Source organism: Phoca vitulina, unplaced genomic scaffold, assembly GCF_004348235.1.
Source record: "Phoca vitulina isolate PV1807 unplaced genomic scaffold, GSC_HSeal_1.0 scaffold4, whole genome shotgun sequence".
In the NCBI taxonomy this organism is placed as follows: Eukaryota; Metazoa; Chordata; class Mammalia; order Carnivora; family Phocidae; genus Phoca; species Phoca vitulina.
The window spans coordinates 9,119,567-9,147,331 of NW_022589707.1; the positions used below are offsets into that span (position 1 = coordinate 9,119,567).

A 27,765-nucleotide genomic window follows, 5' to 3' on the forward strand; every position below is an offset into this window, starting at 1 on the left:
TTCATAACCCACCATCTTGAATTTATTTTCCCTCTTTTTCTGCCTTCTTCTCTTTTCCCTTCAACTGCTGGAATTATAATTCCCCATAAAGTCTTGGCTTGTGAGATTTACATCAGGATCTGTTTTTAGGGTACCCACACAAAAACAAACATCATGGAAACATTTGGGGGGTAGAGCCACCGTTCCCAACTGTGCATGGAGGTGCTCAGGTTTCTGCAATGAACTTACAGGGGCATTTCAGGATATTTTAAATTTTCAAGGGAAACACAGAGATATTCAGCATCTGTTAGATGCCGTGCAAACTACTAGCTCAAGGTAGTTGACAGTTTCAACACCGGATCAACACTGCTTTCTTTCAATGATTTCATTATCTTGGCAAAGCTGGATTTTCAGTGCTTGCTCTGATAGAAAGCAAGACCAGGTACAGAAAATGAGAGTGGTGGTATCTAATGGGATTCCAAGGTTCGAGAAGTTGTGCCATGCCTGTTACTATCCCATTGATAAGGAATTGTGGCTATTTAAGAATGAGATGCAAATATCATGATTTCCTTTCAATTTACGTGTACTATTTTTTTTAAACAGCTGTTAAAGTTGTTAAGACATAAATACTTCTTAAATTGTTAGCACCTAACTACCTAATCAACAGAAATGTTAGGTTCTTCTTTTGGCCTGGGATTCCCAGGAAAATTAATTATTGAGACACTAAGGGTTCTGTGAACTGAGAAAGTTTAGGAACCTCTGAGGTAGAACATTCCAGGCAGTACAAGTAGTAAGTGTTAAGATTGGAAGGCAGGAATAAGCCTACACACATCAGCTTAACTCAGCTTTTCCCCTTTGGTGACAGTATTTTCAAAAGCTCTATTATCTTTAGTTTGGTCTATACATAACTGAGATCCTAAATGTGCATGTGCGTGTGTGTGTGTGTGTGTGTGTGTGTGGTTTATGTGTGTTACTTGCTTTTTAAAAAAAATGATTCTGTGTTATTTCCTGAAAATTCTCAATCACTACATTTTTTAATGTTAGCTATAATGTTCTCTTTATTACTTTATTACTTTAAACTCCCCCCCAAAAATTGTTCTTTCTTTAAAATTCCATGCTTGAAGACTTTTTGATCAGGCTAGAATTTGGAGACTCCAGTTTGGTATTTAGGACAGGCGTGATACCTGTTTTTGAATGAACAGGAATTGATCATAGAAAGGTGAAATAAGAAGCCCACCTAATGGGGCATGGCTTTGGGTCCAGTGATGGAGATATTGTCTAGGTGAGGTCTAGGATTAGAAACAGGATGTTTCAACATACCCAGAGAAGCTTGTTCTCTTGTTTATGTACTTATGTTATGCAAAATCACACAAGATGCATTTTTAAACCTGAATGACAATTTCCTTTCCTGTGATTGGAATGCTTTTGACCCATTTCCAAGGATTCCACTTTAGAGTCAAGGTAACCAAGAAGTTGAATGAGTAATTACAAGGTTGCCTAGTGACCACTGAAAAACAAAAAGGAAAATACACTGTCTAAAAAGAATAATTGCTATTTTAAGTAACTTCTTAGAAGGCCACCTACAACAAGAATTCATTTGTTTTATGCTGGAATTATTTGTACTTCTTGGGTGTAGGGTTTCTCTCTTTCCCTCTATTAAATTCAGAAATCTGTTTGTAGGGCACCCACACAATGACCATTTTCTTAACCCTATTTTCCTTTGCTTAGCAGCCCATCTTTGTTGATACACTCTTTAAACATGCAAATATACAGCTTATTGGTCCAGTTAGCCTGGGACCTGTTAGCTGGGAGCTTTCCTGTTAGCCTGGGAGACATTCTGTCTCCTGTTGGTATGTATTGATTTAATCAGATAAAAACTCAAGCTTCTACTAGGACCATTCTACTCTGCCTGAGTGTCACTGCTTTCTTATACATTTTCCCCGAAATACTGTATCTATAGATATCCTCTTTTTTTCCTGTAAATGATAGTGTATTAAATACTCTGGACTGTTTTTCTTTTTTTAACTTATTTTATTTAAATTCCATTAGTTAACATATACTGTATCATTAGTTTCAGATGTAGAGTTCAGTGATTCATCAGTTGCATATAACGCCCAGTGCTCATTACATCCCGTGCCCTCCTTAATGCCCATCACCTAATTACCCCATCCCCGCACCCATCTCTCCTCTAGCAACCTTCAGTTTGTTTCCTAGAGTTAGGAGTCTCTTATAGTTTGCCTCCGTGTCTGATTTCGTCTTATTTTGTTTTCCCTCCCTTCCCCTATGATCCTCTGTTTTGTTTCTGAAATTCCACTCTGTTTTTCTTTTTTAGTTAACATTTTTGAGATTGTTTTATATGATTAAATATCACTTTGCCTTATTCCTCTTAATGGCTACAGAGAATTCCATTGTTTGGATGAATAATAATTTAGGTAATTAGTCCTATTTTAACAAACATTTAGGTTGTTTCAGTCTTAAATTTTTGGTGTACACCTATAAGACTATCAGAGGACAAATTCCTAGAAGTGGAATTCCTAGGTTAATTGGGTTGTGCATTCCAAGTATTGATGGATATTGGCAAATTTCCCATCAGGGAGACTATATCAAACTACACCAATAATTTGAGAAAGTGTTGGTTTTCCTAATCCATCATCAATACTGTTTATTCTAAAAAATGACATCTTCTTATAGTTTAAAATGGAATTTCTTTTAAAATGAGTGAATTTGAGCATATGTTTATATGTTCAAAACCATTTGTTTTTCTTGTCTAAGTCAACAAACACTTAATGATGGCCTACACTATGCATAATTGTTACGCTCCTTACTGGAGATACGGTGATAAACAATATACAGCCTCCACAAACCTGTGGGAGAGACAGACCGATGACCAACCGTTACAGTGGTCAAAGTTTAGTATAATGGTATAATGGGAACCTGTTGGAGGCACAACCCATCCCAAAAGGAGATCAATGGGGCTTCTAGCGGGAAGAGACTTGTAAACTCAAATCTAAGGCACGTATAGTCATTATCTAGGTGAACACTAGGGATGGGAAGAATATGGAAAAGAAGGCAGCAGACCTATGTGTGTAGAGATGGGAACAGAAAGCACCTGCGACTTGTGCATAGTCCAGTTCAGAGTGGCACTGTCAGGATAGGAGGAAGGGGAGGTGGCAGGGCGGGCCCTCCACCCACTAATGTGGCCTTGGAAATCAGTTCAGGGGTTGTTTGAACTTTGCCATGACAGTATGATGTAACTGGAAGATTTTCAGATAGAGGATAACATGGCAGAAGTATCTTAGGGGTTGAGCTAGAGAACTGATTGGAGAAGGTATGGTGAGCATTTAGGAGGCTGTCCAGTAATTCAGGGAAGATGATGTTTTCTCGGTCTTAGAGATACACTAGATATTCGTAGATCTCCTTTAACATTACTACTGAAGCACTGAATTCTCCCAGTCCCCTCTGAAGGTGAGGTACACTGCACAGGGGTGAAGAGTAACCACCCAGAACCAGACAGCCTGGGTATGATTCCTGGCTCTGCCAGTTTCTAGTTGCATGAGTCTGAGCAATGGGGGAAGTTACTAACATTTGGGGGGTGCTGTGAAGATGTAGAGAGAGGCATGTGAAGCACTTAGCACATCACTTGTCTTATAAAAATGAAGGCTTAATAACCACTAGCTGTTTTTATCATTTTTAGTATTACCTGCCCTTATTCCACTCTAGAAATGTCCTGATCTTTGGCTTATTATAATGTGCATATGGAGAGAATTACAGAATTTGGAATTTCAGAGAGATTTGAGATCTCTTGTTCAATCTCCTAATTCTAGTTATGCAAAAATAAAGGGGAAAAAAAAATCAAACAGTCGTTTGTGGTTGCACAGTGCCGACCTGAAATTCCTCACCGGTTTGGTTCTTTCATCACAGGTACATGTAGGTATATATTTTGGTTACTACACTTAGCCTTTAGTATGGATCTTTCTCCTCTTTGTTGACAGCAGCGATTTCTTGAGTGGAAATTCCTAATTTGGAAAAACAATCTGGTTTACGCTTTGTAGTGCATCATTCAAACCCCATAGAGCTTTGGGTAATCTTAGAAAGAAAAACTCAGAGTGAAGTGGATGACTAAATCTGTAGACACTGCAAGCTTGGGCTGTTTTTTAGCAGTGGGGGCTGACGTGGTTCAAAGCCCCTCCTCGGGTGAGCTCCTCCTCTCCTGGCTCGACCAGGCGCAAGCACCCTGCGCTCCCATCCTCACTTTTGCCTCCTGGATTCTCTCAGCCTTTCCGTTTCCCTGGGGCCCCTGCCATCCCATTCAGTCGAATTAACAGCTGTTTAGGAAGAGCCTGCTACGTGTAAGGAAGACTCTGGGCTGGCTGGGGGATGCAGGGATGAAGGGGTCCCAGCCCTTGCCCAGAGAGAAAGGAGGGGGGCGCTTCGTCTGTATCTTAAACTTGACCTCCCCGTCACTGCTTACTTTACCCTGCTCACGAATTCTCTCCCGGGTTCGCACCGAACACGTTCCTACATCCCCCAAAGGTTTCCCGCGTGGGGCGGCTCCTGCCTGGCTCGAGCTCCGCACAAGCCGCGAGCGGTGGTGGAGAGAATGCCGCGCGGGGCATCCGGTATTGGGCACCAGGGCCCTGGGACCAAGGTGGGCGCTACCGCTCAAGGGCTGACTGCCTGGGCAGGGCACCTCGCCAGTCCCGGTCCCAGCCGTCTCGTGTATTAACCAGGGCGCGGCACGCTTCCCTCCGAGTTTCCCTCCGGGGCTCCCCTCTCCCGATGTCTGGGTTCGTGCCCCGCGCCCCGCGCCCGGGCGGGCGGCTCCTCGTCCCCTCCCTCAGTGCTCGTCTCCCGCAGCCCGACGCCTCAGGGCAGAGTGCAGGGTCAGCTCTGGCTCGTGCCCCCGATTTAGGAAAAGGCCAGGGGGGCTGGAGGGCGCGGGTTGGCAGAGGGGAGGCAGAGGGGGGCGGAGGGAGGTGGCCTCTGATTGGTCGGGGAGGGGGAGTGGAGGCACGGAGTTTCCCACAATGCCCCGGTGCGGTGCAGCCGCGGATGGATGCTGCGGGAAGGGGCTGCCATTTGCTGCCCCTGCCAGCGGCGCGCGGACCTGCTCGCTCTCCTGCAGCGGCGGCCGCCGCCCGCGCCGTCAGCCGGCCCGGCCTCTGCAGCGCCGCCGCCTCGGCTCCCTCCGCGGCCGCCGGAGCGGTCGCCATGAACCCCAGCCCCTCGGCGGGAGAGGAGAAGGGGGCGACGGGCGGCGGCAGCAGCAGCGGAAGCGGCGCCGGGAGCTGCTGCCTGGGCGCCGAGGGCGGCGCGGACCCGCGGGGCGCGGGGGCAGCGGCGGCGGCGGGGGCAGCTGCTCTGGAAGAGCCCGCGGCCGCCGGCCCGAAGGAGAAGGACGAGGCGCTGGAGGAGAAGCTGAGGAACTTAACTTTCCGGAAGCAGGTCTCTTACAGGTAGGCGCGGGAGCCGAGGCGGCGGCGAGACAGGTGCCGCCGCGGGGCTGAGACCCGCTCTTGCCCCTCACAGAGGCGCTTCCCCGGAGTTGGGGGCACCTGGCGCGCTCTCCCTCTCGCTCGCTCTCTCGCTCTCTCTTCCTCTCTCCCCCTTGTGGGGAGATGTATTTTCTTCTCATCCCAGCATTCTGGGCTGGAGGGAAGCTAGGTGCGCCCGGTTTCCCTCTGGAACAGGACAGAAGACTGGGTCCCTGAGGTCAGAACAACAACAACAAAATGCGTGTGTGCGCCGGAGCGGGGGCGGGGGGGTGGTGCAGACACAGATGGAGATGCCTAGTTTTCCTGAGAGAAGGCTTCAAAGTTGTCCCTAAGCCGGTGTCATCTATAACCACTCCCCCTACCTTCTAGATTTCCTTGGATGAACCTTTGGCACTAACTTGATAGTTGAGATCGCCCTACAGGCAGGATAGAACAGCACGGTCTGAAGAGAAATCCTTGCGAAGTTGGCCCTGCACCGAAATCACCCATGAAGGAAGGGTCGATGTGGATCGAAGTCTGTGGATACCCAGCTGGTTAGGGGGTTACCTGTACATGTGCTCTCTTCCCCACCCCTGGGTGTGCCCAGCAGGAGGAGGTAGGGACCCACTGGCAAGCCAGGGGTGAGTGCGAGAATGGGACCACGCTTGCCCCTGAGGATGGATACATTTGTGAGACAAGGACAGTGCAGGGTAAATGGCCACCAAATTGTGATAAAAGATTACCCCACATTGTCTCAGGATCTAAAAATAAGAAATGAGGATTCAGTAGGTTCTCCGCGGCTCCTCCCCACCCCCATCCCCAGGCAAGAATAAAGATTTTGAGAGGTTCAGAGAGTTTCAGAGATTACCCTTACTGCTTTGCTAGTTTTAAAGCCAAAAAAATACATAAGCATAGAATTACAAAAATTTGCACTTGCTAGGGCTCTGAGCATTTCTTGAAAAGGGGTCAGTGACAACATTATTGTGACCCTCTCCCTTGAGCCAGCAGTCCTTTCCAGAAGCCCATATAAAGTATTAAGCCTGCCCCACCATGTGCTGTTATGTAAGCAAAAGCAGATGACAGAGGTGTGTGGGTTTGTGAGGCTGTGTGTTGTATTTATGGGGGCATGTGTGTGAATCACTGGGATCCCCGTAGGCATTGCCTGGACAGGAAGCCCCAGGCACTAGGGCATGGGCTCTGTGTCTAAGTGTTGGTTGTCTTCTAATGACTCGGAAACGGTCTTCCGGGTGAGGTTCTCGCTCCCGCATCCCTCGCGTGCATTTTGTTCGCTGTGCATTGAGGGAGTTTCCCACTTGACTTGCTCTTTTAGTTACTCACGTAGATCAGGATCAAATGAATCCTTCTCTTTATATTTTTTGGTTTCTAAAAATAGACAGGTGCTGGAGAGTGGGGTAGCTCTAGGGAGGTATGCTAGGACACGGGCAGTTCTACTTCCTAGTAATGATGGCCTGCCTGGCCCTTAGGGGAACAGGGACTACATTCAACCTAATTTAGGAACTGTGAGTTGGATGGCGGTTGATTACATTAAGCACATTGTGGGTCTGGGCTCCTGAGCTGAGAAACTCTCATGTGTTCCTGGTATTCATCAGACTCCTCACTACACTAGGTAGGGCTGCAAAGCCCAGGTTTGCAAGGGAAATCATTTCAGCTTGCCTCTTGGCGGGGGTCATCCTCTGAGTCTCTCTCCTGGACCTGGGTACTGTGTGAGTGGGACATGGCTTTCTGGATTTCATGCTCACACATGCATGTGTAAGTGTATACACACACACAAACGTAGACTTGGACACAGCATTTTTTTTTTTATAAAATAAAAATAATAATACTGCATTTGCCTTACAATCCATAGGGGTGGATCCCACTTTGTGAACATTTCCTTTTAAATAAAGCTTTACAATCTCCAATTCAGGGAACCACCTGGATCAGCATCACCTCAGGTGGCTGGTTAAAAATGCCTGCCACCCCAGACTTACAAAATCAGTCTGTGGGTGGGAATTTTCAACAGCCTCCTCAAGAAATATTTAAGCACATTAATATCTGAGGATTGCTGCCCTGTTTTTTTCCCAAAGGTTAAATAATTGATCTTTGAGCTCATAAACAGTGCCCAGTCAAACAAGGCCAGGTGGTCCCAAAGTCAGAGGAAAGAGAGTGAAAAGATAGGTGATTTCATCTGGCCCACATTTGTCCTGGGTAACCCTCAGAGTGTCTCCATTTTGATTACTATTATTATTTTTTTTAGAGTCATGGTGAATGGCCTCCCCATTCGCCATGGCAGCCATTCCTGCTTGATTCAGATGTAGCTGGGGCCTTGACCATTTTGTTAGTGGGTTAATAAGTGGTCTGTGAGGAAAGTATGACTCTGGCCAGAGTTGGGCCTTGGCTCCTCAGGGAGGACCACACCACCCCGCTCCTGGGGGCACCTGAGGACAGTGCCTGGTGGGAGTTTGTGGAGAGAGGTTGGGAATACCTCACAGGATGGAGCCTGAGCCAGGGGGTTCGGTTGGAGAGTGAAGTATGGATGCTTGTATAAGGGGGGGTCGTTTGAGGTGGGGAAGAGGAGATGTGCAGGTAGGTAAAAAATATCTTTTGAAGAACATGGGTATTTGCAGAATGACACTTGACAGGAAAGAAGAAGGGGGCTTGGGGAGAGGGTGTGCGTGTGCGTGTGTGTAGGGGGGTCTCATCTGCTCCTTCTGTTGCTAAGGAACATATAAGCTAGATTTTAAAAATAAATGAGGAGTGGGTGGGCATATGCAGTGACTCCTGTCTTTTTAGGAACTAGAGCCCTTTACAAAAAGCCTTTAAATAACCATTTCTGGAGGCAGATTATTCATTTTGCTTGACTTTTACTTTGTTAAGTAAAATAAACTCCTTTATATACCCCTAGATTTCCCCTCATTATCTTTTATTTTTTGGCTTTTTTTTTGGGGGGGGGAACCATTTTTCCCATGAGGAATTTTCCTTTATGTCAGATTCTGCTCCCCTAGAGCAAATAGTCTCTGTAGACTGTGAAGCTGAAGGTTTTAGAAGGCAGTGCAAGTGAGCTGGTACTTTTCTCTTAAAATTACTACTTCCTTTTTCTTTGCAAATTATGGTGCTGCAACATGATACATATGTGCCAACGACTATATAATGTGTAGGAACTGGTGTTTTTTTTTTTTTACTGCTGTAAGAATTCCCATTTAAGTTAGTAAAAAAAAAAAAAGTCTTTCAGAAATACACAGGGGAGGGGAAGGAGAGGGTAGCTGGTGTTCATTGTCTTCCGTGTACCAGGCACTGAAGTAACTATTTGTGCATATGCCATCCTATTTACTTGTCATGAGAGTCCTATGGTGTGATTATGGTTATTTCTATTTTATAGACAATGAACTTGAGGTATAGAGCTTGGGTGGGAGGCAGACTGGAAACCCAGATCTGACTCTAAAGGGTTCTGTCTTTAGACCACATTCTGCTTCACTAGACATTCATTTCAGGTTCGAAGTCTCTCCACAGACTTGTGTGGTGTGGAGTGTGAGTGTATGTGTGTGTGTGTGTGTGTGTGTGTGCGCGTGCAGTGTGATCTGTCCTTTCACCTTCTCTGTAATACGCCATGGGTTATTATATATTATCTCTTACACTTGTTGGCTCGTATCACTCTGGCTATATAATTTTAAGGAATCCCTCCTCTATTTCAGAAATGAAAATGAATGTAAATGAATGATCACCAAAACATATATTAGTTTTGCTTCTTAGAACAAAACCACCTACATGACACCTGCCATCATTATGAAGATACCCATGTTAGAGTTTTATGTGCCTTTGAATAAAAATTACACAGATGTTATGTAGGTGAACCTAGATCCAGTGAAGAACTGGCCTGTGTGTACCTCTTTGAGCAGCCCAAAATAAACGATGGGGTGTGATTTCACTGGTAAGAAGATGTTCAACTACCATTACTTCTAAGATGTTGATAGTATGCTTCAGCGTCTCTACTTTTACACCAGAATGATACTGCCAAACCCTCCTTACAGGGACATTTTGGTAAGAGATAGGAGCCAGCAGGAAGGATTAAAGTCCTTAGGTTAGACAACTCGGTAAAAAATGATTTATTATTCTTTGCAGGTTGATGATAAGAACATAGTATTTCCATTTTTGTTTTGTCCTGCAAAGCAAGATTATGTGATTATAAGAAAGACCAGTGGGATGTAGAAAGCCAAATAGGACTGCATGTGCCCTGTTTTTTTTGTTTTTTGCACGAGAATCAATTGTGTGTGGGGGAAGTTTGCTTCTCCTGGATTATCAGTGTGCAGCATCCTCCTTTGTAAATCAATTTTCTTTCTTTTATGTTTTATACATTTGTTCACTATTTAGAGGCTTCAGGATCAGATGAAAACTTTGGTTCTAATTTAATGTTTCCTTCCTCAATAATTACTTAGGACTTGGCTAAGTGTTGACTTCCTCAATCAGGACACCAACTTGAACCATCGTCCAGAGTACTTAATCTGCTCTAGTTGATCTTCCAGAGGCTTGGTTTTTACCATGGGAGAGTGACAGCCTTGGACCCTGTGGCATCAGGGGGAGGAGGAGTTGAAGGGAGTTTTGCTGGTGTTCATTTCTGCTGTGGCAACGACAACGTCGCCTCATAGGGTCAAATTAAATTAGAGTAGAGCTCGCTCTTTGGAACATTTCACTCTCTAATATGAGAAAATGAGGACTCCCAGTGAGGGCCCAGGCTGGCTACATCTTCCCGTCCAACTGGGCTGGGCTCTGGGATACACATCCTTCAGGCAACCCTGAGTTGTTCTTGGAGTGGGCTCAGAGGTATTCACTGTGTGAGACTGGAAACATCTGGAAGGACCATTGCCTAGATGTTGACATGACATTTACTTTCTTACTTGGGTTTATGTTGATAACGCTGATCCTAATTACTTTTTCTGAGACCTTATAATTTTAGTTTTAGTTCTTAGACCTTATAATTTTAATTTTATTTTGGCATGCTCCAAATTAATGGTGGATAACTGGGGGATGAAGGTAAGGAGCGAAACAAAGTCTAAGCTGCAGGGTTCTTTCTTTTTTCTTTTTTTTCTTTGAAATTTAATTTGCATGAAATAACTATAAAAATGGAGTAATTTCACATTGTTTGAGCTGGCTGGAACTATTTGAACTGTTGGAATTGTTTGAACTGGTTGGAATGCTATGCCTATTGCAAAGCTTAACAAACCAATGCAATGTAGAAGAAGATTAAAGAAATTAAAAATGCCAAGTTATGTCTGCTTGCACATAATGCCCCCATAATTCCTCTCTGGCTTGTTTACCGGGCAAACTCCTTCTGAGGAGTAAGCTCCAAAGTGTCCACTTTCTGTGATAGGTGGTGGGTCTTCCCATGTCCTCACGTGGCACTTTCAAAAAGCTGTGTTCAGACTTCATTGTAATTTTCTGGTGTGGGAATTAGACTAGGATTTGAACCCGGCGCCTTCTAGCTGGTCTTGGGCATGCTATGTAACCCCTTTCAGGCTTGGCATGTTCATCTCTAAAATGGGGTAATCATAATACCTACCTTCGAGGTTTGTGATGAGAATTGCACGAGTTACTTTATGGAGAGGACTCAGCACAGAGTTAACTTTTCCAGTTACTATTATTCCCTGCTAAGTTGTTAGCTCCTTTGAAGACGCCAATTGCACCTTGCCATTTGACTCTCTGAATCCTGTTCTTATTACTCAGTAGGTGTTGGACAAATATCTATTGGATGAAGGAATTTAATTGCCTTCTTTAAATAAACGACTTCTCTTACCATTCCCTGTCCGTCTCAGTTGTGATTTTCCTTTCTACTAAAAGAAAGGTTTGCTTTTTTCTCATTTACACTTTGTCCAACAGCCCAGAACTCTGTTTCTGTTTACAACTTCCTGTGTGAGTACCTGCATCAGCCGTTTAGCCAGCTGTCGGAGGCTGGGGAGGGGCGGCGGGGCTCTGACTTAACCAGCTATTTGCAGCTTGTCAAAGAAAAGGCCTTAATTTGCCTTCTGAGCAGCACTAATTAGCTCTCTGGCTCTCTTTCTGTCTGTCTCATCCCTTTCCAAGGGGGCATCATTGATTTCCTCTCGGGGAATTTTTCCGTGGACTCCTTTTCCTGTGATTAGAACTTGGGACAGCAGAGAGATGGCTATCCCACGTTTCTGGAATTGGTCCTGACAGCTGCCTGGCCAGCCCCAGGTTGTGACTCCAGCGACCTCCGTGCTGTATTACCTCTCACTCTGTCCTTGCAGCTCACCTGATTGACTTTGGTGGAAAAGTTGTTTTAGGGAGAATTCCTTTGTCGACTTAGTGACTCTGAGCATTTGTTTTGTTTTTCACTCAATGCAATAACAAATCCTTCAAAAAAGCACCGGCTACTTTTTATTCACGTACATTTAGAACACTTGAAGGATGGCTGGTTAGTGTCCTGACAGCACAGCGTTCAAAGGGAGGGGGCGTGAGCACTGCTCTGTCTTCTAGAGAAAAAGCAAATCGTCAGGTGTGTGCGCACTGGCTGAGGGAGGGGGCTGTGCTTGGGCAGAGGTGGGAAGAAGGGCCTTCACAGATGAATTTTCTTGGTCTTTCCTTCCAGCCCTGAGGTTTTATGAGCCTTTGAAATGGATCAAATACTGTTTTTTAAAGGCAACAGCTTTCTGACAGGGACTTCTGTAGTCCTTAACCTCCCTGCATTTTGCGTTAAGTGGAGATTTGCTGGTAGATTTACAGATTCATAAATAATGCTCTGATAAGAACCAATTCTGATTTAAGCTATAACATTAATGGTCTGACTTGCTGGATGGAGTGGGGAAACAATCAAAGCTTAAAATAGTAAGAATTAAACGGCAACCAAATCTCATTGTTCTTACTCTCCAATGTCCTGAGAGACAGGTGGAATTGTGGTTAACAGCCCTGACTCCAGAGCCCTACTACTGGGGTTCAGTTCTCCGTCTGTCTCTGCCTGCTGTGTGACCTCAGGCAAGTTACTTAATCTCTCTGTGCCTTAATTTCCTCCTCTATAAAATAGTAGTGATAGGAGTACCCCAGCCTGTGGGATTGTTGGAAGGTTGATACTCATAATGTTCCTCGTCACAAAGTAAGCTATGAGTGTTTGTTTGAGTGGTGTCTTTCATACTTAAGTCCAATTGAGGAGTTTGTTTTTTATTCTTCAAAATGTTGAACATTTAGTTTAGTTTTAGAAGTTTTAGAAAACTTTTAGAAGTTTTGGCATTCACCGAGGTATAGAATACGTACTTTGCCTTTCACAACTTATTAAAAATGAGTTGACTCTTAACCAGAGGGTGTGGAGGGGACCAAGCTGCCTCCGAGTGCTGTGGAAGTTGGAGTAGGAAGACAAGGTCAGAGAAGATGGGCATGGTGAGTGTGCAGAACCACAGTGGCCCACACCCCTAAACCAGTCGTTTGGGAACAGGAAGCCGGACATGGAGGATTGGGTAACAGGGGTCTGAGAGCTTCAAGTGTCAGGAATAGATAAGTAGATAAAGACAGAGGTCCTAGAAATAGAGTTGTCACAGGGACTGCAGGACAGAGGTTATTTCTCTGCTGGCCTGGCTCAGTGGTGTCTGCTTTGTGTGTCCAGACAATGGCCGGCTGCCCTGCCCTGGCAATCAGAGAAAAAGCTTCCCAGGTGCTACCTGTCCTGGATTATTTCAGAAATGGAAGGCTCAGCCTTCTGGGATGTTCTGTCTGTTTTCTCAACTAGGCCAAACAACAGAATTTACTTTTTAAAATTGTAGGTGATTATTAAATATTTGTTGAACAAATAGAACTGGCTCAGGACTGTGGAATAAGTACTAAGGAAGTTAATTCATTTTTTTTTTTCTACAAAAGGCAAAGGAAAGGCAGTTTGGTTGCTTTTGTGTATCATGTAGATTTTCAGGAAATAGCCAGAAAATAGACTCCTTGAAAAATCCAAAGTACATTTTTAAAATGTGTCATTCCTTTGTATGTCAGAAAGATGTTAAAAATCCTATGGAAAAATACATTTTTGTTTTAAAAACACTTGAAAGCAATTTGTTTAAAGATGAAAGGGGGCTTTATATAAGCTTATGCGGAAGCAGTTGGAAAGGGTTCCATGTATCACTTTGGAGACTAACTTCTGGAGCCTTCTTCAAACTGAAAGGACTGTGTTTTCATCACTGTCCTTACGTATGTAACCGGGTTTGAGGCAGTCTCTCTCTGAGACGGAGAGCATTCCCTGTAGGGGTTTTTGAGAAAAGAGCCTGATTTAAAACGGTTTCTTCCTTTTAAATCGGCCCCCTCTCCATGCAAAGACTAAGCTATAGCATATTTTTGTCTCTGTCCAATTGAAGCACTGTCCTCAGCATCTAAAGTAAGACAGGAAGTGGAAAAACCTTGAACCCCAGCAGCCTCAGAGCATGATCTTCCCTGGCAGAGGGAACACCCATGGGGCCGCTGAGCCTTCCTGGTCTACCCTGCCTTTTCTCACAGGGGCCCCAAACAAACAGACACCACTTGTCCCGTCCTTCCCAGTGGCTTCTAAAAGACCATTCCCCCAAGGCAGCAAAGACAGCCCACGAACTTGCAAAGCTTTCGTGCAGCGCAGCTAAGAGAAGGAACAAGCTCTTCTTAGGGTTCAGACTTGGACTGCAAGTGTTAATTAACTACCTACTTGTGACTATTAGTCAGTATAAGGTACCGATTTTATTGTTTACTCGGTGCCAAGAGCTGCTAAACGTTTTATAGATAGTATTTCATTTACACCTCATTGAAGTCTGAACTATTATTACTTCCATTTTACAGATAAGGTATCGAGGCTTAGAGTTTAACCAAGTTGCCTGAGGTCACAAAGCTAGTGAAATGGTAGAGTTAAGATCCATGCCCTTATTTGCCTATCGCTTTCCTAATGCAGTTTTTCACTCTGGTTCTTCTTTTACCCTTTCCCACTCCCTGTGTGCCAATAGCCCTATTTTCACCATCTGATGGTTTATTAGACTCACGGTCTCCTGAGAGGAGAGACCCGTGGGGCCCATCACTTTGGTGGGTCCAGCCAGTCCTGAGTGGTGGTGTGGAGAGGTGTGTTTTTAAGGCTCTTAAAAACGAAGATAAAATACTGTACATGGCTAGCAGGACATAGAGACAGGCTGATGGGCCGACAGAGCAGGCATTCCTTTCCTGCGGACTCAGCTCTGCGAAGAGCTCTGTGCTACCGGCAACTGTAGGGGGGCCGAGATTGAGCTTTCCTTGGTGGCTCTTTCTACAACTATATGAATTTTCCATGGCCTGAGATGGGGGAATAAATCCAGGTTCCTGGGGCAGGGAAGTGATTTGCAGGTATGATAGCCCAGTACGTGCGCCCTCCTTCAAATTCTACTTCCAGTACAAGACGTGATTTTTTTGGAAGCAGAGTGGGACTTGAGGGGATTGGTTAAGGCTACAACGGCTTGGGGTCCAGCGAAGAAGTTAGCACTGATTTATGGGTACCTTATGGGGTTGAAATGGCACAGTAGCACCATTGGATTTTGTTTTATATGTAAGTATTCTTAGGAGACTTGAGTCTTCACCTTTAACTGGAGGGCCTATTCAGGCGGTAAGTACTTGCAGGATAAGTTTATTCAGAACAACACCCTTCAGAATTCATAAGTATTTGCATGTGTGCTGTTATACTCACCTAGAAAGTTCCAAAGGATGATTTTTAAAAACCTGAGTCATTCTTTCCCGTTTGAAGAAAACCTTCAGAATTTCTTAGCAAAATAAATCTCTAGTTCAAAAATAGACGACAAAGCTATTTAAAGATTAAAACAGAAGCTTTCTATGAGCCAGTGTGGAATTATAACAAAATCTAAGGGATTTTTTTTTTTTTTAAAGACAGATTTCTGGAGATTTCTTACACTGTTAATACCGACTAAATTTAAGCCCTTATAATAAAAATGTGTGTGGCGCTCTTCGGGCTTTACCATTTATAAACTGCTTTCATGTACTTGATCTAATTTTACTCTCAGAACAATCTTAGGCAACAGGTGGAGTAGGTACTGGTTTTGCAGCCATTGTACATTTCAGGAAATAGGCATGACTGCTAAGTGAGGATCCCAAAGCCACGGGCCGGTGAGGGGCACTGCCAGGCTTAGGCTGGCTTTTGGATGTGAAGTCCCATGTTCTTTTCACTTCGGGGTGCTGCTTCGGTGCACCACTCTCTGGGAAGGTCGACAGCAACATCTCCCTTTGGTTAATTTTATTTACTTGAATTTATCTCCGTTGTTCATCACAACGGACAAAGTTGGAATCGGTCACTGGGTGGCATATCACATCCATATCGCATCGACAAGGAGGATGATCTCATTGTCAACCTCATTTACTCTTCCCATAGATTCAAAAACGTGAAACCACCAGTAGAATGGTTTATGTTTAACACTCCTTCTACTGGGGGGGGTGGGTGGGAAGAGAAATATTCAGTTTCTTCCTTTGCATTAGTTGCTAAGCAGAAGCCATTTCATTGTAAAGGAGATTCAGTTCGAGCAATGACATAGGTATTCCAAGAATAGCATTTCATTTTTACAGCAACCGCATTTCATGTCTCCATGTAGCGTATGCTCCTGTGGCTCAGGGATTTTAAGGGGAGAAGTGGGCACCTCAACACATTTGTTGAATATGAGGAGAAAATTCCATATAGCTGATCACCAAAAAACCAAACTCCCTTGATCTGTGACTAAGATTGCGCAACACCCACAAGCTCCTTGCACTTTTAAGGATTTGAAAGTGTCTCCAGAAAACACGACTGCCAAACAGGTATGCTTTTGAGGGCGTATTTGACGTTAACTGAGACCATCTCCATGGAATGTTCTGGATAATTTAGAATTCGAAGTTTTTGGAGTAACATGACATAGAATATAATTTGGTTGCAGGGAAAAGTTGGATCGTGGACAAGATTTCATTGTATTGAGATTTTGCTGGCAACTGAAGGCTCTTAAAAATGAAGATAAAATACTGTACATGGCTAGCATAAGTCTTGGAGTTTAGTTTTATCGTCAAAAAGCATATGAGTATAGAGGAAGGCATGTATCTAAGACATGGATGTGTGTGATTCTTCTATAGTAATGTGTGTAGAAGAGGAGATTGTCAAATTTCAGAGCTGTCAGGTGATATATTTTTTCTGATTGCACTATCATTGATTTTGAAGGCTGCATGATCCATGTGTGGAAGCCCATGGCCTTGCTTTTCCAGGCATTTCTGTCATTTCTGCCCTAGCTTATACAGACTGTTGTGAAATTTATGTGTATCTAGACAAATATATTTTCTTCAGCAAACTGCTTCATGGGAGTTTTTAAGGGAGCAAACTTTGTTGTTTTCTAAGCGTGCGCTGCACACCACCACTCCCCCAGTCCCCTCCCCAAGCCATTTGAGAGAAAATACCTCTTTCCCGGAGCAGATGGGATGCTTGGAAGCTGGTCTTTAACTTCCAGTAAATTGCCCTCCCATTTATGGCAAAGTACCTCTTCCAGGAACTAAAAGTAATGTTCAGAAGAAATAATACATGGATGAATCCACAAATGGCGAAGAGTTATTCCCACTGTGGTGTGGGTTCATTAGTATAGTTGTTTTTAGCATCTCTCCAGCAATTAGTGCTTCTCATACATTTCATTGTGCACTTTTTACAATTACTTAAAACGGCTTTAGTGAAGCAGTTCTGGTGTTAGAGGAAATTGTTATCTACATGGGGAAATCAAGTCAAGAGGTCTGGAAAGGAGAGGACGTCTCTCCTGGCATGAAGACACAGAAGGGTAAGAGCCTCCGTGTCTTTCAGAAAAAGCACTTCCGAGGTGCTCGGTGGTGTATCCTCAGCATTACTAATAGTAATATTACCAATAGCAACAATAACATTTATTGAAGTCTTATTATATGTGCTGGGACTGTGCTAAATGATTTGTATACTTTATTCCAGTTAATTCTTACAATGACTTTATGAGGTAGGTGCTATTACCATTTACAGTTTTACAGAAGAGGAAACTGAGGCACAGGGTAATGAAGTACCATCTCAGGACCTCACAGCTAGCAAGCAATGGAGCCAGGATTTGAATGTCAGGAGAACTCGTTGGCCAGTGCCCTTAAACATTGCTGTGTGCTATATCCCAGTATGAATGTATAGATATACCCTGTTTTCCTCGTGCAAATCACCTCTCTCCTGTTGTGTGCAGGCTTGTGGGATTGTACATCAAGGTACCTGGCTCTGCACCAGGGAGGCCAGTGAGGTCTTTGGAAGCTGTCATGGCTGGTTTCCTCTTACCTCACTGATAGTATCTTAGGGCATATGACCTGAGTCTGGACATTCAGACTCTTTTGGATTTGACCTCTTAAAGGCTGTCAAAGGGAGCGCCAGTTTGTTCATATCCATTAGCAGTTCCCTGGTAGGACCGTTCCTGCTGCCCTTGCTGCTGTCCATTCCAAGCATGGATCCCCCAGCCTTTCGATTAAATTGTGAGCAATCCAACATCTTCCCAATGAACTTCCTCTTTGTTTAAGTTAAAAAAAAAAAAAAAAACTAACTGATAAAGTGTCATTGGCAAATGGCCACCAGCAGAGGCTGGTGAATGTCTTCCATGTCAGGAGTTCTTGGCTACATTAGGGAGAGTGATGTACCATCTAATTGTTGTAAAGTTTTTGTTATAGGGAAAAATAAGGTATTACCATTTAATGAATATTTAGCATGACTTAGGTACTTTGTGCCTCCTGTTTTGTTGTTCTCTTATTTAATTATTATAACAACTGTCTGAATTAGTTATTTCTATTTTACAAATGAGGACACTGAATCTCACAGAGGGAAGTAATTTGCTTCAAGTCGAAGAGGTATTAGTTGATGGGATCAGGATTCAGACTCAGTTCTAAGTCACCCAAGGCTTAATATTTTTCCCCATGATCCCATGCTGCCTCCATGTTGAGGCTAAACCCGACTCCTTTATTTTTTGCCTACTGGCATTATATTTGCATTTCTGGGGGATATTCAGATTAACCCTTCCCTTTTTTTCTATATGATAGGTCTTCAAGTATGTGAAGTCAGGTATCACATTTCTCTGTAGCCCTCTGTTTCTTTAGACTAAAGCATCTCCACTTTTATTCTTCAGTTAATCCCTTATCTAAAGGTGATTGCAAAGCCACTGTTCTGTCTGTCCCTAATTGGACAGCATCCTGGTTTATCCGTGGCTTTCTTCATAAGAATTGAGCAGTAAATTAAAAATGTGGTCTAACCAGGGCCACCACTAGCACATGTGGTGTCTTTGTTCAAATTAGAAACAGGTTCCAAGTCTAAATGACAAGTTAATAAAAATCCTCCCTTACTCCTGAGCTCGGTCAGCCCCAGAGCCAGGATTTAGCATGTGGTGGCTAGCACTTAGGGGTGGGTTTCAGTCTCCACATGCCTTCCTCCTCTGGGTGTCCTAATGCAGGGCACAACCTCTGTGTATATGGGTATGGTTCTAGGGACTTAGCTTCCTTGCTATGGCCTTTGGCTGCCGTGAGTATATGGATTCGCATGGGTTCAGGCCAATTGCTATTAAACTTGTTCCAAAAGCCAAATATCCAGGTTGCCAATTCGATAATTTACTGATGAAATTTCCAATACCTTGCTTAGTTTGCAGCCATTTCACTTCAGGTTTGTCATTTCAGTTTGGCTAAATGTTTATTTGGCATGTTTTATATTTATTTCAGACACCAAGCACTTCTAGAATGTTCCAGATTCCTTTTCCTTTTCTCTCTCCCTCCCTCCCTGAGTCCCTTTCTCTCTTCTTTCCTAAATAAGAAATGTCAAGCTCTCTCTTAAGAACTATTTACTATTATCTCTATTTTTCAGGCTTATGTCTGCATCGCCCTCCCCTTGACCCTGCTGCTGATGGAGAAATGCCTGTGGTCAACCCTTCTAAAACTGGCTTAAGCTATTTGTCTGTGAGGTTTTGGTGAACTTTTTTTTTTTTTTTTTTTTGATTTTGTTTATTTGACAGAGAGAGAGGGAGGAAGGGAGCACACAAGCAGGGGGAGTGGCAGGCAGAGGGAGAGGGAGAAGCAGACTCCCCGCTGAGCAGAGAGCCCAATGTGGGGCTCGATCCCAGGACCCTGGGATCATGACCTGAGCCTAAGGCAGAGGCTTAACTGACAGAGCCACCCAAGTGCCCCTGGTGAACTTTCTTTTAGTGCTTTGACACAGAGCTTATAAAGAAATCCATCTGTGCTTTGACTAAACCTCTAATTGGTGGCCAAAAAATTATTTATTTGTCCAGAGGATAGCATTTTACTGTTTCAGATACGAGGGCTGCCCAATACAGTAGACACTAACCACATGTGCCTAGCAGAAGAAATTAAATACATTAAATTTGAAATCCAATTCTTTAGTCACACTAGCCACACATTAAGTGCTTAAAAGCCACGGTGACTAGTAGGCACCATAGTGAACAGCACATTTTTGTCACTGAAGACAGGTCTATTGAACAGTGCTTCTTTAAGAGATGAGTGTCAAGACACTGATTTATCAAACCCCTAGAAACGTCGAGCCAGCCATCCTTAAATGACAACATTGAATGATACAGTTCTTGAATTAAGAAGTCCAGTTCTCTAATTACGAAGTTATACTTCAGAGGTGTAAGTAGGAAGAAGAGAACATTGAAGGCAGGGGAAAGAGGAAAGTCATTCTGGGTGTTCTCTGTCATTTTGCTTGTCACATGTTTCTCTCCTCCTCACTACAGTGGTGACTGATTTCCATAAGGGTAAGGACAGGAAATTTGTCCTCTCTTTTCTTTGTAAGCTTCATCCTCCTGCAAATTGCCAGAAATACAGAGCTCTGTGCAGGAGGGAACAAGTTCTGTGGCTTTGGGGTGGACTGGCTGTCCTGCCATCAAGAATACTTAGCTCAGGGGCGCGTGGGTGGCTCAGTTGTCTGCCTTCGGCTCAGGTCATGATCCCAGGGTCCTGGGATCGAGCCCCGCACTGGGCTCCCTGCTCCACGGGAAACCTGCTTCTCCCTCTCCCCCTACCCCTGCTTGTGTTCCCTCTCTCGCTGTGTCTCCCTCTGTCAAATAAATAAATAAAATCTTAAAAAAAAAAAAAAAAAAGAATACTTAGCTCAGCTTGTAGTTGTATTTGGAGCCAGAGTGAAGGGTGGGGGAAGAGCATCACTGCTTCTCCATCAGGAGATTCCTGAAATTTGGCAAGGCATGTCAAGATTCAGGGTATGAACTTGGAATACGGATGTGTAGCTTCAGGTTCTGTGTCACAGAAATTGCTTATTATGCTCCCTGTTTTATTCTTAACATTAGTTCTCATCATGTTCAATAAATATTTATTGTCATTTGCCAGGGAGGCATGGACGTGAATACATGGACTTGAACCTTTAATTGTGGCTCACCTGGTTCTTACAGGAAAGACCTTAGGAGACTAGGAAAAGAGCTTCAAGGACAAAGCAAAAACCCCAGGAGACTCCTTGTGTGTTTGGTGGATTCTCTCTGGTGCTTTGAACTGCCAATATTGCACACAAGGGTGTTCTAAAAATAACCTGAGTAATGTGCATCCTCAGCTGAAGGGAGTGAGATAATTTGTGAGGATGATGAGAAATGGAAAAGAAGAGAAGCTTTAGAACATGAGAAATGAAATACATGAATCTCCCTGGTCTCTGAGGCTCTCCCACGCATCAAGTGCTTTCTTTGAAGGCTTGATATTGAAAATCAGGAAAAAGTACTAAAAGAAGGCATCAAGGGGAGAATCATTGGGTTTTCTCACCTATGTTTTATAACATGAGCAGTGCCCTGGACAAAAACTTACCCATTTTATAGGAATAGTTATGGAATATTCCCATGCTATATGCACAAAGCACTATTCAAGCCCTTGCTGAGGAATCCAGAGTCGAATAATATATGATTTCTACCTTAAAGTTGATTCAAACCGATTATAACTTATTGGGGAAATAAATAAAAAATGTGTTGTGTGCCTACTGTGTGCCAAATACTATGCTAAGTGCTAGAAATAAAAGAGATGTAAGAAGTTCTGTTATCAAGAATTTATGGTCTAGTGAGGGAGAGGCAGGGAATTGACCTGTAACAATACAGAGTGGTAAGTACAAGATGGAGGGATGGTCAGGGGGCCCCAGAGGAAGGGGACCTACATCAGATGGAAGAGTGGAAAAAGATCTTCTAGAGCAGAAAACGGTTAAACATGCTTTCAAGATGGAAGAGGGGATGGCTAAGTGAATTTGTTCATATCCCTGATTCAATGGAGGAAACATACCCTTAAGTTCCAAGTGGAAAACTAGAAGCAGAATTTTGGAACACATTCCATTTGCTTCTGCTCTCTTTTCAACAGCCCCTGAAATCAGCCATTTGAATTTTTTGAAGTGGAAGCTTTCAATAGGCTCCACTATCTGGAAATCCACACATGAAGGATCTTTACTAGGAGTTGTATCTACTCTGTACCTCTTAGACGTCAGCAGCTTGAACAAAGGTGAACAGCAGGTATAAAGTGATGTACATGATCATTTCTGGGTTGTAGAAACACCAGAGAGGGGGAGAGAAGTTAGTTCTGTTTGGGAGTTTTGAAGGATTGGTAGGATTCCAACAAGAGAAGAGAGGGCACAAGGAGGGAAGGTATGGAAAACAAGCAGGGCAGAGGGACTGTATGAGAAAGGACTTGGGGGGTGGAAATGAATAAGGTACTGGGGCAGCCATGTGAACTGTGGGATAATTTTGCTTTAAGCATGGAGATACATTGTGAAAGGTGAGGCAAGAAAAGCAACTTCAGTGCTCATTACAGGAAGCCTGAATGCCATCAGAAGGATTTGAATTTTGTAGTTAACAGAGAGCCATTGGAGGTTTTGGGGCAGAGAGGTGAGGCTACAAATGTGGAAAAGTCCTTGTTCTTCTTGGATCCATTGCTAATTCCTCTTTCTGGAGACACTGTTATTTCTGCAAAAGCCATTGTGGCGAAAGTGACACCTGTCCCCTCCTGGGTCATGAAACCTTCCCGAGTGGACAAGAGCTTCCCTCCCTCCCTCAGGGCATGAAGAGGGAAGGGAGATCCCTGTTCTCTCTGCAGTGGCCATAGTGGCTGAGAGCCATGCTCCTCTCATGCCTCTGGGACAATAGGAAGGAGGAAGGAGGACACGAGGAAGGAGGGTGAATCCCAAATCCATGAAAATCTGGGAAAGATCGAGTAAGGAGAATGTGAGATGTACTCAGAGCCTGAAACTGAAACTCATTTTTACATAAAGTCATGTAAATAAGTAGTTAGATTTGATGTCGTTAGTTAATACTGTAGCTAGACAATATTGTCCTAAGTTCTATCCAGGTAAAACATAGTGAAAATTTGGGAGTTTAGGGTGTCTTAGAGCTGGGAACTTTCTTTTTTTTTTCTTTCAAGATTTTATTTAAATTCTAGTTAGTTAACATATAGTGCAGTATTAGTTTCAGGGGTAGAATTTGGTGATTCATCATTTGCATATAACACCCAGCGCTCATCACAATGAGTGCCCTCCTTAAACCCCATCCCCTCAGCCACCTTCCTTGGGAACTTTCTTCCTAATCTGCTTGGAGAAACTCCCCAGATCACATCATTGAAATTTTGTTAATGAAGTAGAAAGTTTTTTTTTCCAGATTCCAATACCTAGAAAGTACTGAACAAATTAATAGAGAAATATATGTTCTGAATTTATTAGAAAATAGTAGTTGAGCAGCTTAAACATTGTTTGCTGTCAGAGGACTGGGTCACTGTCTAACACTATTACGTGAATAGGGATTGGCTGGACCAGTTAATAGAAATACAGATAATTTTGCAGCCAGGAAAGACTTGCTTTCAGCTGCAAACTGCACACTCTTTTTAGACCCAATCTTCAGTAAATGGAGTGCAGCATTGTGGTGGGAAGTCAGTGTGACCCATTCTGTCCCCTGGCTTTCATGCCTGCTCCTGAAGGATTAGGACGATGCCCAGTTCATTCTCTGCGTTATGTACGTTGCATTTCAAGGCCTAAGAGCTGGCCCACACTCTGCATTCTGGAAAATCATCATTTTTCTCATATAAATGGAAAATAGAGAAAAATTGGGTAGAAGAGAGAGCAACTTGGAGCTCAAAGCACTATTAGCATGCAGGAAGGAGTAGGAGCTTGGGTCAAGGCCACCCAGAGTGATGAGTGGTAGTAGTCTTGGGCCCACAGCCCCACGTGACCTGTCTGATGTGGGGACGCAGCCTGCAAACTAATTTCAGGATTAAGATGAGAAAACTCTCTTTGTCTACCTTTCAACAAACCCACTTGTTAATAAAGTAGAGACTACCAAACAGTGTCATAATTGGATTTGATAATAGTAAACTCTAAGATGCAGAACTTTGTATTCCTTTCCATGTTACTCAGGGAAGCCACTTTTGTTTTAAATGAAAAAAAAAGTGACCCTCAGGTTTTTTTTTTCCCCAATAGCCTTCTTTCAAAAATGTTTGTTCTTCACTGTCCTAAATCGACAAAGGTATAAATAAAATTAGAAAATAAGTCTGTTAACGTGTCATTGTTTATCCCTGTTGGCAAATACTGCTACAGTATTTGTGTGTGCATGTGTGTGTGTTCGAAAATGGGGTTACCTTGTTTGTGTGTCGCTTGCTAACCCTAGGAGAGGTCTCACTGTCTCTGAAGTCCAGCGTCCTCATCTGAACAATGAGGCTGGTGATACCTGCTGCACAGCATGATGGTGGAGATTGCACGGAATGACATAAGCACTTTGTAGACTTTGTAGATTGTAAACCCTGTCCAAACGCAAGATATGACTACGCTACCATCTCTAAGTCACGTGCATGCCATCTGCCATGGAACGACGTGAAGACCTTGTGAACTTCTCAGGGTAATTACATTTCTTCACGACAGCTCTGGAACATAGGTTTGCCATGGTACACATCATTCTGGAGATGTGCTAATGCAGGTATGTGAGGATTAGCCAACTTTTTGTTTTAGTTTTTGAATACAATATTTATTTAAATCAAAGTAGTACATAAGTGTAGCTTAATGCCTAGCTCATAGTTAACTAGAACTGACTTTTGTTTTCTTTTGTAAATATAACATTTATTTAAATCAAGGTAAGTATGTAAGTATAGCTTAATGCATAGTTCGTAGTTAACTAGCGCAGGCTTATAACAAATCAGTGATTCCCTTCTCTGTGTTTCTCCCATCAACTCCCATTTCCCCAGAGCTGCTGTGACGGGTTAGCTGTTTCTTCTGGATTCCACATTTCTATTTATAAATGATGTGTTTTTGTAATCTCTCTCAACTGTTTCCTATGAGAAGGTGAGGATTTCATTCTCTTTTGTCCCGTCTGCATGCACCGCTTCTTTCATCTTTCCAGTGTGCTCAGATCACAATTTTATTTAAATTGGTCATAAATGTTTCTGTTATTGACTTTGTAAATCTTTTGTATGTCTGAGCCATCCAGTGTGCTACTGAAGACATTTCCTTCCTTGTATTATTGGTCTCATTTAAAAAATATAATTTTATGTGGACTAGTTTCTAATTCTTCCACACACTTCTTAAAAGAACCATCCATCTTCTGTGGCATTTATGCATAGCAAGTAATGTATCGGTTTCCTTGTTTCTGAGTAGACAGCTGTCCTGGTTCCCTCCCATCCCCCCCTTTCTGGGCTGGTGGGTACCACAGCGATCTTTCGTTCCCATTTTCTGAATTTCCTAGATTCCTTCTTTGGTTTATGCCTCATTTGGTGGAGCATACAACAATTTCAAGAGCACCAGGACCCACCACATTCTTGGATAAGCTTCTTTCCCATCATATTTTTATTTATTTCTTTATTTTTTATTTATTTTTTTTCCCATCATATTTTTAGATGACCAACTGGAAAAAAGTTTCCCAGGAGGTGGCTTCCTCGGACAGGGTGCATAGGAGGTAGATATTTTGAGTCCTTTCATGTCTGAGAATACCTTCTTTTTTTTTTTTGCCCTCACTCTTGATCAAGAGTTTTTCAGGGTATGGAGTTCTAGATCAGAAATAATTTTACCTCAGAGTGGTGAGGGCGTTTCTGGGTTGCTGCTCTGCTTCCAAGAGTTGCAGTTGAGAAGTCCAAATCCACCTGGTTCTCAATAACTTTGGTGGGTTTTTTTTTTTTTCATGCTGTATGGGTTTAATTTTTTTTCTCTTTATAGTTAAAGAGAATATATGCCTTAGCATAGGTGTATATATTCATGGTGTGGGAACTTTTTAGATCTCTTCAATCTGAAAACTTTTAGTTTTAAGCAATTTTCTGGTGTTATTTTCCCCTTTATCTACTGGTTTTCTCTGGGATTTATATTATATAGCTTCTTGTATCTACTGGAATAGTCCCCTAATTTTCTTTTCTATTAAAAGTTCTCCTTTCCTTTTATCTGCCCTCTGGGGGATTTCCTCATGTATTTTCCATCCTTTTATTGGATTTTTAATTTTTTGTGATCCTACTTGTAATTTCTAAGAGTTCTTTCTTATTTTCCAGAGTTCTTTTTTTTTAATAGTACTCTTCTTGTTTCATGGTTTTAATATCTTCTTTTATTTCTCTAAGGATATTAATGATAATTTTTGGACATTTTCTTTGGCCTATATTAACTCTGTTTTCTTTTTCAAAAAAATTATTTTTCTTTTTATGTTAATACCTTCTTTTCATGTTGGGGTTTCTATTCAAATATCTGATGATCCATCCATATAAGGGAGAGGCCCCAAAAGGCTGCACGCAAGCTCGGTGTGCACATGTACGTCACTTGTGAGACCACTGAGCTTCACTATGGAGTGATTGGTTGGGGATGTGGTTTGCTTTACTGGGAAAATCCTAAACATTAATGTTTTCTGTTCAGTTCTCTGAGGAGAATGCCCTACTTTCCTTTTAAGAGGTTTACACCTGTTACTTCTCTGGGGCTGGAACTTTTACTATTCAGTGTATAGATTTTTGGTGGATCTCTCGGCCCTCAGTGGAGGCGCTCAGGCTCAAACCCAGGTGTGGTTGGTGTCTCTGGGTCTCTCTGGTTTGGTCTCTTCAGGAATTAAGTCTCCAGCCTTCTGGCTGTGTGTGGCAGGAGTAGCCACCAGGCTGCTGAGGGTGGGGCTCTAAGGGGTCTCTGTAAAGCCTTTAGCTCACTTTCAGGCCCCTCCCCCAGCCTCACCTTCCACTGTACCTCACGCCTCTAATCCAGAGCTTTTCTGTACTTGATTAGCGGGGGGAGGGGGGTGGGGGGTGGAAATCCACCTCTCATTTGCTTCTCCCTCTTTGATATCCTTAATTTCCAGCATCTTCTGTCCTGCCTGCACTCAATCACCTCTACGCAGTTCACTCTCCAGCTTCCAAATATCTTGTCATCCCTTTCGCTGGCATCCTGCCTGTTTTCTTTGTTCTTGTGAAATTATGTCTTTTATTTCCTTTACTTTCATTTTAGTGGGAGTTTCCAGAGGGAGCTGGGATGGAGGTACGTGTCCAGCTCACCACGGTGAACTAGAAGTTGCTCACTGTGTTCTTCCTCAGTAAGAACAATAGGAAATTTGACAAATCAGTGTATTTCTTTAGAACTTTTGAACAGGCAATAATGTTTTTAGTTCATCTAAAGGAGTCTCCTTAGGCCTTTTGTCTGTCCCAACTCTCTGTGACATGGGAAGGGGTGGTAATTTTGCATTATTTTTCAAGCATCCAAGTAAAGGAGATACCTCCTGTCACTTTCCTGGGGCATTTTTGCCACAATCCATTTCCATTCATTCAGTTCACCATTAGCCTTGCAGCCATCAACTGAAGTCGCAAAACGTCCCTTTGATTTCTAGTACCTCCTAACCTCAAACCACTGGTCGCTGCCAGACACAATGTTCTCTGTCTCCTGTCTGTAGCTTGTGCTCTTCTGGTTTTCTGGGAAGCCCTGAGCCTTGTCATTCTAGCAGCTCAGATGCCATCCTCCCCAAACACCCAGAGTTCATTTAGCACCAAGGAGGTGCTCGGTCTGGGACTTCAGAGGGACTGTCAGTGGGGAGAGGCTGTTGCTAATGAGGTGTAAATTGGCAGTAGCTGGGGAGGGGCAGCTCTCCCTGGGTTAGGCCCCATGGGAAGGGTGGATAGCTATGATGCTATGACGCTTGCCGAGGAGGCTGGCTGTGGGCTGGAAAGACTGATTCCTGGCAACGGGAGGCCCTTGCACAGTGCTGGGAGATTGGTCGGGGCTCCCACAGCCACACCCCTAGAGCCGCTCCCAGCTGGGGGCTAATCTCTTGGCTAGTTTTCTTGGCTGGATTTTCTTGCAAGTAGGAGAGGCCATGCTCAGTCATGGGGCTTTCCCAGACAATGGAGAGACAGCCAGGAAGACCCA

The 27,765-nt window shown here is 43.4% G+C and overlaps 1 protein-coding gene across 7 annotated transcripts in view; it reads left to right on the forward strand.

The window, feature by feature from the left end:
- Positions 1-5,031: 5,031 nt before the first annotated feature.
- Positions 5,032-27,765, forward strand: part of DGKI (diacylglycerol kinase iota) — a 419,897-nt gene continuing 397,163 nt past the window's right edge. For 2 of the 7 annotated variants that reach the window (XM_032401488.1, XM_032401491.1), the window contains exon 1: positions 5,032-5,435. In XM_032401488.1, the coding sequence (XP_032257379.1) occupies positions 5,032-5,435 (404 nt within the window). The remainder of the gene's footprint in view (positions 5,436-27,765) is intronic. The other 5 variants (XM_032401489.1, XM_032401490.1, XM_032401492.1 and 2 more) reach the window with 3 other exon arrangements.